Source organism: Pleuronectes platessa, chromosome 21 (genome assembly GCF_947347685.1).
Source record: "Pleuronectes platessa chromosome 21, fPlePla1.1, whole genome shotgun sequence".
Lineage (NCBI taxonomy): Eukaryota > Metazoa > Chordata > Actinopteri > Pleuronectiformes > Pleuronectidae > Pleuronectes > Pleuronectes platessa.
Window position 1 is genome coordinate 11,326,036 of NC_070646.1, and position 12,807 is coordinate 11,338,842.

The 12,807-nt window shown below is 44.4% G+C and overlaps 1 protein-coding gene across 1 annotated transcript in view; it reads left to right on the top strand.

Moving 5' to 3' along the window:
• The window catches only part of bahcc1b (BAH domain and coiled-coil containing 1b), a 62,590-nt gene extending 53,430 nt beyond the window's left edge, over positions 1–9,160 (top strand). The window contains exons 20-28 of the mRNA XM_053413558.1: positions 1,666–1,897; positions 2,071–2,188; positions 2,320–2,395; positions 2,505–2,613; positions 2,703–2,819; positions 3,149–3,286; positions 3,881–5,286; positions 6,329–6,565; positions 7,067–9,160. Coding sequence (XP_053269533.1) covers positions 1,666–1,897; positions 2,071–2,188; positions 2,320–2,395; positions 2,505–2,613; positions 2,703–2,819; positions 3,149–3,286; positions 3,881–5,286; positions 6,329–6,565; positions 7,067–7,276 — 2,643 coding nt within the window. The 3' untranslated portion in view covers positions 7,277–9,160. The remainder of the gene's footprint in view (positions 1–1,665; positions 1,898–2,070; positions 2,189–2,319; positions 2,396–2,504; positions 2,614–2,702; positions 2,820–3,148; positions 3,287–3,880; positions 5,287–6,328; positions 6,566–7,066) is intronic.
• The last annotated feature ends 3,647 nt before the right edge of the window (positions 9,161–12,807 follow it).

A 12,807-nucleotide genomic window follows, 5' to 3' on the forward strand; every position in this document is an offset into this window, starting at 1 on the left:
GAGAAGTGTGGAAAACAAAGGGGGCAGGAACACATTGACAGAAATGCATCAATCATCTGCTTTTAATTAATCTGCATTCATATGCAGAGAGCTGTTAATAGAGCTTAATCAAAATGTTGTCTGGACCAAAAGTACCTTCAAGAAGTTTTGTGTGGAGAAATGTTTGTCTCCCGAGAGATAAAAGAAATGAGTCAGGCTGTTAGAAGTTTACTGGAAACGATAGGCGGAGTCTTGGACCATGTTTTTCATCTTTTATCCTCCTGATCATTCACAAAGAGGTGCATGGTAAAGGTTAATGGTGAAGAAAGAGGTGACAGGGATTGGCAACAGTGTGACGGAATGGAAACACGAGTATCACAATTAATTTCTGCTGTTACGAAATTGTAAGCAATAAGGTTTCTACATTATTGTTGAAATGAGTTTAAACAGCCAAGCTGGACATGATGGTTTGTCCGCAGTAAACCCAGCAGTGGTCAGGAGAGGATTTAGGTTCAAACAGTGGCTGACTGGAAATATCAGTAAAAGAGGAAAGGTGACTCAGAGAAGGTCACTCCCTTTGGCCATCTGCTGACAATCCAAGAGGGAGGGAGGAATCTGGTAAAGCCCTCACCTCAAACTCACTCCTTCCTCGCTGAAGTGAGCCGCACCCTGTTTGAAAATCCACCGACATAACCTCCTTAAGGACGGATGCTGCCCATCAGCTGTAAATCTGTCTTTTCTTTTTTAAATATGCCATTTGTTCTTGTTAAAGGTGTGTGTTTGCATGTGTCCTGCTGTGCTGACACTCAACCGGGCCTGTTTTAATAGCGCAGGCAGCCTTTGGCGAGACACCCACGTTTGTTTTAATGAGAAATGCCCCAAGGTTGCTTTAGTGTTTGAGTCATCGGGAGGGAATGTCCAAAAACACATAGCTGTAAACCAAACAGTGAAGTATAAAGATAATCAGTGGCCATAACCTGACGCACACCCATGCATTCCTGTAAACACACAGTCACACACTCAGGCCAAGCTCTTAAGGGGAATAATCAGCCATGCCCTCTGGTGACGAAACTTCTGTCACTTAAATATATGGTCTCCTGATGTGGAAAACTCTGAAAGACAACACATGCACGCTCAAATACACACACACACACACACACACATACACACACACACACACACACACACACACACACGGAACATAATGGCCGTTTCTTTGGAAAGCTTAAATACAAGCAGAAACCTGTTGGGCGACCAACTTCTCATCATCAGTCATCTTTGGATAGACTAGCTTCAACTGGTCTGGAGATGGGTTGTGTGTCTGAAGTGGGAATGTAAATGAGGCTTCAAGCTTCTATATTAGCAGGCTTCCAACCTGCTGAGGTGTCCTCGAGCAACACGATGAAGTCCCACCAGGTCAAGAGGCGCAGTTATTACAGACTGTGACCTCTGATCTTCTGGTGAGCGACGGCAGCCGAGATGAAAAATTCCGCGGGGCTTAATTGAAGTATCGCATTACAAGAGGCGCTGGTGACTTCTTGCGCTTTTCGCTGATGGATTTACCACATCAATCACGTCGCACTGGAGACGACTTAATTCATCCGTTCGCAAATCCTGTTTACGCTCTCTGAATTTGGATGTACAATCTGCCCGCTGACGTCACATCCTGTTTTCCTGTCCATGCAGGCTAAGGGCCAGGCGGTGAGCCGACTCCTGCAGAGCTTCGCGGCTGACGACGGCTTTCGGTTGGATGAGGAGAGCAGCTTCTCTGAGGGGGAGGAGGAGGAGGAGGAAGAGGAGGAGGAGGAAGGAGAAGACGAGGAGGAGGAAGGAGAAGAAGAGGAGGAGGAGGAGGGGGAGGAAGGGAATGAGAAGAAGTCGATCCACCTTCCTCCCAACATGCCATGCAGAATACCCGGTAGGCATAAACAGTGACACATCATTCATAATTACCGATCTTTCGCACGCACACACACTCTTTGATTCTCTTTCTCACTTGACGTTGTAATTACACAACACACATTATGTCTTTCTAACCCTTTATTGTCCCCATCCATCCATCCATCTTTTTACCGCTCCCTCCCCCTGCAGCCCTGCCTAACTGTGTGCTGAGTAAAGAGATGCTGGTGGACGGACTGAAGATCCTGATCTCTAAGGAGGATGAGTTGCTGTACGCCGCCTGTGTCCAAACCCTGGACCTGCCTGACATGTAAGACCCTCGGATACGGATTAGAAAACTATTAAAAAAACAAAAAAAACAATTTCAAATGATTATTCTGTAAACAAATGGTATGGTTTAAAAGAAGATTGTTAAATAATATATATATGTTGTTATTTTAGATTCAGTGTTGTCATCGAAGGAGAACGAGGGAATCGCCCCAGGATCTACTCGTTGGAGCAGCTACTACAAGAAGCAGTGAGTTTCAGTCTTGAGGCTACAAAGCATTTATTACATTAAGTAGTTATGTGGGTGGCTGTGCTCGATAGCTTTAACTTAACTCTCTGATTTGTCCCCCCCCCCCTAGGTGTTAGACGTGCGTACCCAGACTGAGGCCATCCTGACGGCAGGGACGCGAGTTTGTGCCTACTGGACCGAGCGATCTCGCTGCCTTTACCCTGGATATGTCCACCGAGGTGGGCGACATACACCAACCACCTCACTCTGTGAATACACTCACACATTTCCCTGCTGCTCACGTCCTCCATTCTGTTTTGTACTTCAGGAGGTCCAGGCGAGGTGGAGAAGGAGGGCAGTGTGATGGTGGAGTTCGATGATGGAGACAGAGGAAGGATCTCACTCTCAAACATCAGACTTCTGCCGCCCGGATACCAAATCCACTGTAAGTACAACTTTGTGGAGAATGACAGGGAAAGATGTTCATACCTAACTAGAATATCTCTGCCAAGGCCCAACGGTCCCTTTAGGAAGCCATGTTTAAATTCACTGGATCCAGATTTTTAGCTGGACCCATGAATTAGAGAAATCAAGTTTGAAATATGTCCCACCTCCAAATGTTAACGAAAGAAAAGAAAGATCCTGGATCCACACCAAAAATTATTTCCACCATTTTTCGTGGAAAGCGGTTAGGGCATCACCTACTTGGCAGAGGTGATACAAAAAAACTATTTGTGAATTAATGATCATCATCAAATAACTCTTCTCCGTCAGGTGCGGAACCCTCTCCGGCTCTTCTGATCTCACTTGGTCGCCGCGGTCGACAAGGCTCTATCCAGGAGAAGAAGGACACGCCTACAGAGAAGCCAACCAATGAGGAGCTAGCAGGCAGACCGCAGGAGAAAAGACCAGGTGAATGAGAAAACATATTGTTTTGTCCACGTGTTTGTATTTTTAATCAACCAAACAGTCTTGAGTTTATAGTCCGTAGGGAAACACTGGGCAATTCTCTGCAGGAAATGAGCATCACTCAGAATTTAACAAATGTAGTCTGAGATGATTCTAGTCTTTATAGTAAATAAAGACACACGGTTCTTCAGGCCAAACTAAATTCCCCCAAAACAAGAACTAGTTTACAGTTCCTCCTGTCAACCAATTATCAGATGCCTTAAATTCCTTCCTTGCTGCCTGTCCCATATCCTCATATTTCCATATAAATCATTATTTCGTGAAGTGTCAATGTAGTGCTTTGTGTGGTTAGCCACGTACATGTAACTCATCACAAACTCAGGGTGACAATGCGAGCACAGGGGAGGGACAGGTTTGCCAGGTTTGTTGCAGTTTGAGTAATGGATATGAGGAAGCGTACCTGGCCAGGTGAAGATCAAACAGATAAAGATATTAAGTTACTCCACAGCTCTCAGTTCCACAATTACTCTGTGTGATCTTAAGACCTGTCGGGTCATATTGATTCTAACTCCTCTGTGTTGTTGACTCCTTTTTCAGTTGGCAGACCGAAGAAAATTCACTCATTGCCTAAGACTGCCAGCACCCTGACGTCAGTAACAGACACTGTAACCAAAAATGACACCTCTTTGATGAGTTGGTCCATGCCCAGGAAGAGGCCACCGGTTGACTTCTTCCTCTTCAATGGGACGTCCCGTAAGACCCAGAAAAAAATACAGGGGCGAGACTTAGGTTTGTTCCATCCGCCTGCCTCTCACTCACTTGTACCCCCATCCCCCGTCAAAGGTATCTTTGGCTCTCCTTTTGTAGTCGACTCATTCAGTAGCATCGCCAATGGCTACTCTGCGTTTGGGAGCAGTGGAAACTCTGGAGGTGGGCGACCAGCCACCACGGTAGCTTCCATGGGACCCCGGGACTCCTCCTCTTGTTCCTCTGCTGTCACCCCGGCAAACGCAGCTGGGAGCAGGAAGCCAGTGGGTGAACGGGACAGGAAACCGTTTCTGGTGAAGCTTGACCACGAAGGAGTGACCTCTCCTAAAACAAAGAACGGCAAGGCCCTGCTTCGACTTGGAGGAAGCGGAGGGAGAGAAGCACCACTGCGATACATCCACCCGTCTCTGCCGGTGAAGGAGGGAAAGAAGACACGAGGAGAAAGAGATGATGCCGGGGCCCAATCTGAGGCTCCACCTGTGAGAAAGGATCTTCCGTCAGCTGCTGTGGGAGTCCAAGGTGGGGATTACAGTTTGGACTACCCAAGTGACTGTCCCAGCTCCTACTCTGAGCTGGATGAGGAAGATGAGGATGATGGTCAAGGTGTTGAATCACGTAGAAGAGGTGCATCAGAGACATCTCATCGTGGTGGTCGTTTTCTCTCTCGTCTTTCCGCTTGCTTCTCCTCATCTTCCTCCTCTTCCTCCTCCTCCGGATCCATCTCCTCATCATCCCTCTGCTCTTCAGACAACGATTCCTCCTACTCCTCTGACGAAGAGTCCTCCTCTGTGCTGCTGCGCCGTGCACTGCTCCAGCAGGACAAGCACAAGCACAGGCAGAACGTAAAGTCTGACCAACTAAATCCTGACCCTACAACCTCCAGCTCTTCTCCCTCGGTCTCCGGCCCGGCTCACGGCTTTGTGGCAAAAGCCAACATGGCCGTCACTGGGTCGAAGGGGAGGGCTGACAGAGCAGAAGACAGGAAAGAGTTCATATCCAAAGGAAGTGTGGGGGCTAACAGTAGCACGGCAAAGACCCGGCTGAAGAGGAAAGAAGCAGGTTCTAACAGCCACCATCAGAGCCAAATCAGTCCTGTTAACCAGCAACCGAAACCCGCTGCCAAGGACCCGGCAACAACAAAGAGGCAGAGGATGTCGTCACCTGAGCCTCTTCCCATCATGGCTCCAGTGCTGCATGGGCGCCAGCTGTGGAAATGGTCCGGCAACCCCACACAGGTAAGATGATTTGTATTTTATTTGCCTCAGCCAAGGAGGTTATCGTTTCACCACATCCATTTGTTTGTGAGTAAAATTATACAAAAACAACTGAGTGGATTTGCATAAAACCTGGAGGTAGGATCTTTATCCAAGATGTTATAACTATTGGGGAATCATTTTAGTTTTTCCAGAATCGTACTTCTTTTTGTTATTGAAGTGTCATTGTTACTAAATCCTGTGACATTGAAATCCTGACCTAATCAGACAGTGTTTTTCTCATGATCGCACTTCATTATCTTGGTTGCACAAAGGTTTGTCTTGGGTATCAGTAACCTACTGAAGCTCATGACTTAAATAGGTTACCGATTGTTGTTGCAGGTTCTGCCGTGTCACACCTCGATTGCATACAGTAAATACAAAAACCGAGTATACGATCTCGCTTGGGAACAGCTTATTCAACCTCATACTCTGCACACACTGGCAACACTATCAGGCTTACCTGGTGTAGTTAATCTCTGAATTTGTCACCCTGATTATTAAGGCATGATCCTAAGATAACGAAATAAAAAAACATAAAAAACTCTGCCAGACTAAGTTTCCAATCCGCCATGCTGTTTGCTTTGTCAACACGACGGCATCTATTGTCTGAGACTTAAAGCTAAAAATAAACATGCTCCCAATGAACAAAAAGATGGAGCAGAGTGGTAGGCGTGTTTCTTGGGTTATGGTCCCTGTGATCATGACTTGTAGGTGAGTTTCTGTGGTATTACCTTATCAGGTTGGAAGTGAATTATTGGTGTGGCAGTAAAGCGACTCCTGGAGTAACATTGAAGTCAATCTGTTGTTTGGCACCCCTATCCAAAACAGCATAAAGTTAAATGATCACATTTATTGGTTTGAAGCAATAGAGTTATGGTTAGGGTTATTTTTTGGTAGACTGGGTATAGTAAAACAAACAAAAACCCAAATAAATTTCTGAAATGAACCTGGTGTGGAAATAAGCCTTCCCTACTGAGTAAGTTGACTGAGACTTGTTTTGATTCTCTTTCCCCCCCGACAGAGGAGAGGTCTGAAGGGTAAAGCCCGCAAACTTTTCTACAAGGCCATTGTGAGGGGAAAAGAGACGGTGCGTGTCGGGGACTGTGCCGTGTTCCTGTCACCTGGTCGGCCACAGCTGCCTTACGTGGGCCGGGTGGAGAGCCTGTGGGAGTCATGGAGCTCCAGCATGGTGGTCAGGGTCAAGTGGTTCTACCACCCGGAGGAGACTCGTCTGGGGAAGCGACACCGCGATGGCAAGGTAAAGACCAGGAAGTGCAAGAAGAGTTTCCAAAAAATATGAATTTGTTACCTGGGCTTTTTTTCTACCTTGTTCCCATCTCATCTGATACTTCCTCTTAGTTCTTGAAACTGCTCCCATTTGCAGATCTACATACTCAGTGTAGGATGGGTAATTCCGAGGGCGGATCTCTGGGGTGCAGGAAGTCATGCATTTTACATTTCGGTAATGTCAATACTGCTGTATTTAGATAAGATGTAAAAAGAGCCGGGTGGCTAGAGTAGTAACATCCAGGAGGGCTGAGCAAACATAAAATGTCACCTCAAGCAGAAACTTAAACTTCATCATGAGAAAACTAGGAGGTTTGTGTGGGAGGGGAAACGGCAACAAAGATGTGCCGAACAAAAACATCATAATTTCTCCGCCTATAACTTTTCTCTCTGGAATTGCCAATGCAACATTTGGATTGTTTAGCATGTTATTTAGTTGATTTTTTAACCATTCTTCTTGTCTCTACAACAGAATGCCTTGTACCAGTCAAGCCACGAGGACGAGAATGACGTGCAGACCATCTCCCATCGCTGCCAGGTGGTCAGCAGGGCCGAGTATGATCACCTGATGCTTGAACGCAAGCCGGGGAACTCGGCGAACGACCAGTTCTACTTGGCCGGAACCTACGAGCCAACCACTGGCCAGTTAATCAGCGCAGACGGCATGGCCATTGTTTCCTAGAACCAGCGGCCATGGAGGGAAATCTAAATATTAGACACGGGCTCTGGAGTCGACTGCCTCCAGGAAGGGACAGAGGGAAACCAAGACAAGAGTTTCAGCTCTGCTTATTCATCTGTCCCTTGCAAGCTAAGGAGCTAGCCCACCGGTTAAAGTCCGGCAGTGGTGGCACTTAAAAGGGGTCCGGTTTGTTCTGGAGAGAAAAAGTTCTGATCATGTCAGATTTAACCTTTTTATCAGACCTGGACTGAGGCTCCTTTTTGCAGTGGAGCCGGCCGTCCCTCTTTGAAATAACAAAGGTATCTCGCCACAGCGTCAAGAGAACTGCAACGAGAGAACAGGAACCACGGACGTGAGCACTTTGGACAGTAGCTTGGAGGGAGGGTGGCAGATTTCGATTTCTGAGACAATGACAGACTCAGAGAGCAGGAGAGACTGTATGGTAAGGGGAAACTTACTGTAAACCACACTGGTTTGGATGGTTGTAATGGTCTTATACTGGTAGTATGTTGATGACAACGATAACCCAATGTGGGAGATGCCCAACAGGACCAAAAAGCACTGTTGTACGGACTTGTGTGTAAATGTTTGTGTGAGTGTTTGAAGAATGGCTGTGTTGACCCTGTTTGGCATTTAATGAGCTCTAAGTAAATAGTGCTTTAGCGTGCGTGTGTTTGTATTGAATGTGTGTGTGGCCGCGCGCGCGTGTGTGTGTGATCATGCACGTGTACGCCTGTGCTCATCAAGCAAAGATGACGTCATGACACAATGTCTCTAATACTCAGAATATTAATCTATCCAGTACGTAACGTGCAGTTTTCAGTCCTTCCGACGGAAACACCCGACGTTTATTGTTTTTGTTTTCTCCTGTCAAGCCATACACGTCAATACCTCTCTCTCGTATCCTCCGATTCAGGTGCGAAGACACATGTACAGGTAGTTGGATTGTCTATTTGAACTGTGGGTGCGTGTTGGTGTGCGTGAGCGTGCGCGCTTTGTACAGCATTATTGTATAAAATGACATGTTGTAAATAGTATACATATATATTTGTTCTTATTTGTTTTCTTTTGCAGAGAAGATTATTTTATTTAGATTTTTTTAGGGTGTGTGTGGGTGGGTGTGGGAGGGTCTGGCAGAGGGAGGAGGTCGGGTTAAGTTTCTCTCTCGATGCACTGAACAGGATCGGAGGCTCGGACTTGTACAACTGATGTGAAGACTTAGTGGTTGTAAGCCCTGCTTTAGGGATGAACACGTACAAAGGGCGTTTGGGAAATGTTTTTATAAGGAAATCAGAAAAAGGCTCTTTTTAAACATGTGTCCAAAATCCCTTCTTTTTTAATTATTTTTGCTTTGTTGGGATAAGAATGTGCATTTCCTGTTGGGAGCTTTTTTCTTCACAAATACTGGAAAAGAAACTGAGTTTCTGCTGTTCACGGATCCTGAAAGAATCTCGTTCTCCTTTATCTATTTTATCCTGTATTTCCTATATGAAATGTAGATATTTATCTGGCATCGAAACTAAACATACCAAAGCACCTGCGAGTTTACGCTTCACCGCATTAGAAGGAAAATTATTTTATGAAAATAGACATAAAAAATGACGTTCAATCAAATCTGAATCCGGGACCCCTGCAATCACCGAGGTATTTGAAGTGGAGTTCCTCTCGGTGTGTGCTCATGTTCACCCAGCGTTGCTATGACAGCCCTCGGAGGAACGTTGCAGCAACATTGTCTGCGTGCTGCCCAGCTGATGCACTTGAGGTCTCTATGGCAACCAGAATGGCATCACGTGACTGTGAAGGACAATCAGAGCCAATCAATGGGACAATTGTGAGAGACAAAAAAAAAAAAAAAAAAAACAAGATAAGGATCAAATCACAAATTATGCTTCTTCGGCACTTTTATTCCTGCTTTGCCAAAAAAATGTGTGTTTTTACGTTTGCTTGTTTTCCTTGTTTACCATTGTCTTACTGTTTATGCAAGCCTGTGATGACTGTGTGTTGTCGGTGTATAGGATGTATAGGGGGGGAAGAACATGAATGCCTTTTTCTATTTTAGGACATTGACTGACTTTTAACAACGATGTTGCTGTTACACTGCAAAGCAAAAGCTTTAAAAAGGAACCTAATGTGAAACTCGATTTTGAATGATTTCTTTAATGGGTCTTTAATTGAATTATTTTTTTAAAAACTGTATTTTCTTTAAGAAACACTGGATTCAGTTCTACCCATAACCTTTAGACAGAAACAACCTTTTTTTTAAGACCCACTGGAACCTGCTTTGTACGGTTGCGATAGCCTACTAAATATATTATGTCATTTCAGTCATTCTTTGGAAATATGACAATTATTTCCTCATGTACAAAAAGAAAAAAATTATTTATCTTAATTTTATTGCCTTTTGTGTTTCATTAAAAAAAGATTCTTACGAAATAAAAAAAGCGTGTGTATTTTTTCTTCCCTGCTGGGTGTGAGTCTCCTGAATGACGCCTTGTGTTCATCAGTGCCGATCATTTGTCCGCTGTGAGAAAATTGACCACGGGAGAAAGTGCGAAGAGACAGAGGAGGGAGGGGGAACAGAAAAAAAGACAAACACGAGTGGAGGAAGCAATTTGAAACTGAAGCTGTGTCCGACAGAGGAGGGAAGAATGGGGAGAGAAAGGGAAACTGTATCTGGCAGCGTTTTCACGAGAGACGATGGGCGGGATAAAGTCTCCCCGGGCTGTACAGGTGGGTCAGGTATTCAGAATAATAAAAACGGAACAGCACCATTAAGAGAACAAAGCCAGGGTATCAGCTTTCAACCTGCAAATATTACAAACCCGGATACATGTGTGTGTGTGAAGGCAACTTGCTCACAAAATAAAACATTTAGGCCACGATGATATTAATCCATGCCATGTGAATGCATTCCTGTACTTCCATGAGTTTTCTGCTTTGCCTGTGTGTGTGTGTAATATGTGTGTAGTGTGTGTAACCTGAGAGCTGGGAAGAACAGTTGAGATTACCCCCCCGCAGGGTGTGGAGTTTCTGGGACAAAGTGCGCAAATTTACTGCTTTTTATTTGAGACTTCCTGTGGCATATTCGCACCTTTTTATCGCAGCGTAACCGGAGCCTTTGTGACGCAGCTTATTGCAACATTAATGTCTGGATGGAGGATTTACCCCTGACCTCGAATTACAGTCCGGCCGCCTCGTGGCAGCGCACAAAGGGAGAGGGCCCGAACACGGCGTCGCCTTGAACTTCTGCCGTAAACCTTATTTTACTCCGAGCCATGTTCTCTAACGCCGGCTCCTCCTTCCCCCTTTCTTTCTCTTTTCTTCTTCTCGGCCCGCTCCCTGCTTTACTTGTCAATACAGGAAAAGTTGACTCACCTTTTATTTCTGAATAACTTTGCTAATGGTCCTTGGCCACATAGTTTGAAACACACACAGTCAAGTCCAGGCTCTTTGTCCGGCATGTGCGAGTGTGTGTTTGCTTTGCTTTTGTCTTCTGTTTTTAGCTGTGTCTGCAGTTTAACTTGTTATTACAAAGATATGAAACACAACGCCTGCCAGTCTAGTCCGGCCGCACACACATACACATGCATGCAGCCATTTTGCTCGACGGTGGGCTTTACATCCTCGTCGGCCTCCTCAATCAACCAACGCCTTCAAAACACACTGACATTAAGTGCAGTCTTTGACTCCTTATCAGCAGGTTTGCATTGGGCTTATCGGGCTGACATTGTTAAACTACTTTACCCAGAATGCTTCGGGAGATAGGGGCACAATGGGAGGCTGGGGGTGCCCTCTGGGTTAATGAGAGAGGGCTTTCACGCCGTAAGAGCAAACATGCCGCGAGCTGATTTGTGTGTGTGAGTGTGTGTGTACAGGGTCAAGGTGTCACAGAGAGGTGGGGCACTGTTTTTTTAATAATTTTTTCTTCCTGGTGGGGGCGGGTGGCCCAGAGCTGAGAAACCACATCTGAAAGCACGTCACTCGTCAAGTGGCTGTCCATGTTTCTGTGGATGAGTATGTGTGTGTGTGTGTGTGTGTGTGTGTGTGTGAGTGTGTCATCTGTCTTCTACTGTATTGCATGGATAGGTAAGAGAAATGTTGAAAAAGAAAGTGAGCAGTGACACAGTAAAAAACTAGTTGATTTAAAAAGGAAAGTGTGTTTGTGTGTGTGTACTTGAAACAAAGGAGAAACTAACTCTGTCACTAGGGTTTTTATCAGCTTGAGTGTGATTTTTATCTGTACATTTTTCTCAACTTGTGTACGTGTGTGTGTGTGTGTGTGTGTGTGTGTGTGTGTGTGTGTGTGTGTTTGTTGGACCAGCTCCAATCCTGAGAAAGCCCTCCATTTAGATATAGACTGAGCATGTCAATGCAGTGAATGAATTGCTGTCAGCTGCAGCTTGATGCTGCCTGTGTGCATGTGTGTGTTTGTGCATGGGTTTTTATGCTTGTGTGTACGTGTGTGTTTGTGTGTTTGTGTATGTGTGTGTATGTGCGTGTGTGCTGGGGTACATTCAGGTCACTCAGTGTAGGAGTAAGAAGATCAGTGGATTTCACTGCATCACCTCATCCATCGTTCATATGAGCCAGTGCGAGCTCGTCATCGGTATCCCTCTTCCTACCGGTGTGTGTGTGTTTGCGGGTGTGTTTGTGTGTGCATGTGTGTGTGTGTGACTGTATCTCCAGTCTGACACATTGGTAGTTGTGCAACGTATTCTGTGGCAGCAGATGGTAGGCTTACATAAATCATGGATTCTTGGCAGTGTGGAAGTCATGTCCATGTTCTTCTACGTTACAACACCAACAAACCTCAACTGTTCTTTTTCCTTCCCCCCAATTTTACGACTTGTTTCGCTTTCTGCCCCATTGCACTGACTGTTCCAAGTCAAATTATATGTGATGTTGACTTGGATTTTCCCACAGATTCGAGTCCATGTGCAGATGTTATGGTGTTATTTTCTGAATCAACAGTAAATATCATCTCAAGGACTGTTTTCATAATGCACACTTTTTTCATGGCTATCTTACAATCATAGGGAAATCTACATAAGAGTTTAGGCTCTTAAAAATAACACAATCAACTTTTAATTTAAATTTAATATATATTTATTTTACATTTCCCTTTGATGTTTCCTATATTTCTCAGTTTTTTCCATTTCCTAAGATCTTAGAAATGTGTCTTTCATTTCAATAGTTTACATGAACAAATATTTGAAGAGCTTTATTCAAAAGCACCCATTTTTTTCAGGGTTTATTTTTCATATCAATGAAAGAGGGAATGATAATAATAATGATAATAATTGTAGTTGTTGTTGTTGTTATTATAATTATTTCACTAAACCTTTCTAGACATCCAAGGACACCTCATAATATATAATAAATAAACACATGAATAATTAAATAATTCATCAAATAATAAAATGAAAGAATATCAATTTTTTTAATGATTTTCTAAATAAATGCCTTAATAGTTTAAAGGTTACATATATTATTATATACATATATTAAAATTTTTGAACATTTACACATGAAAA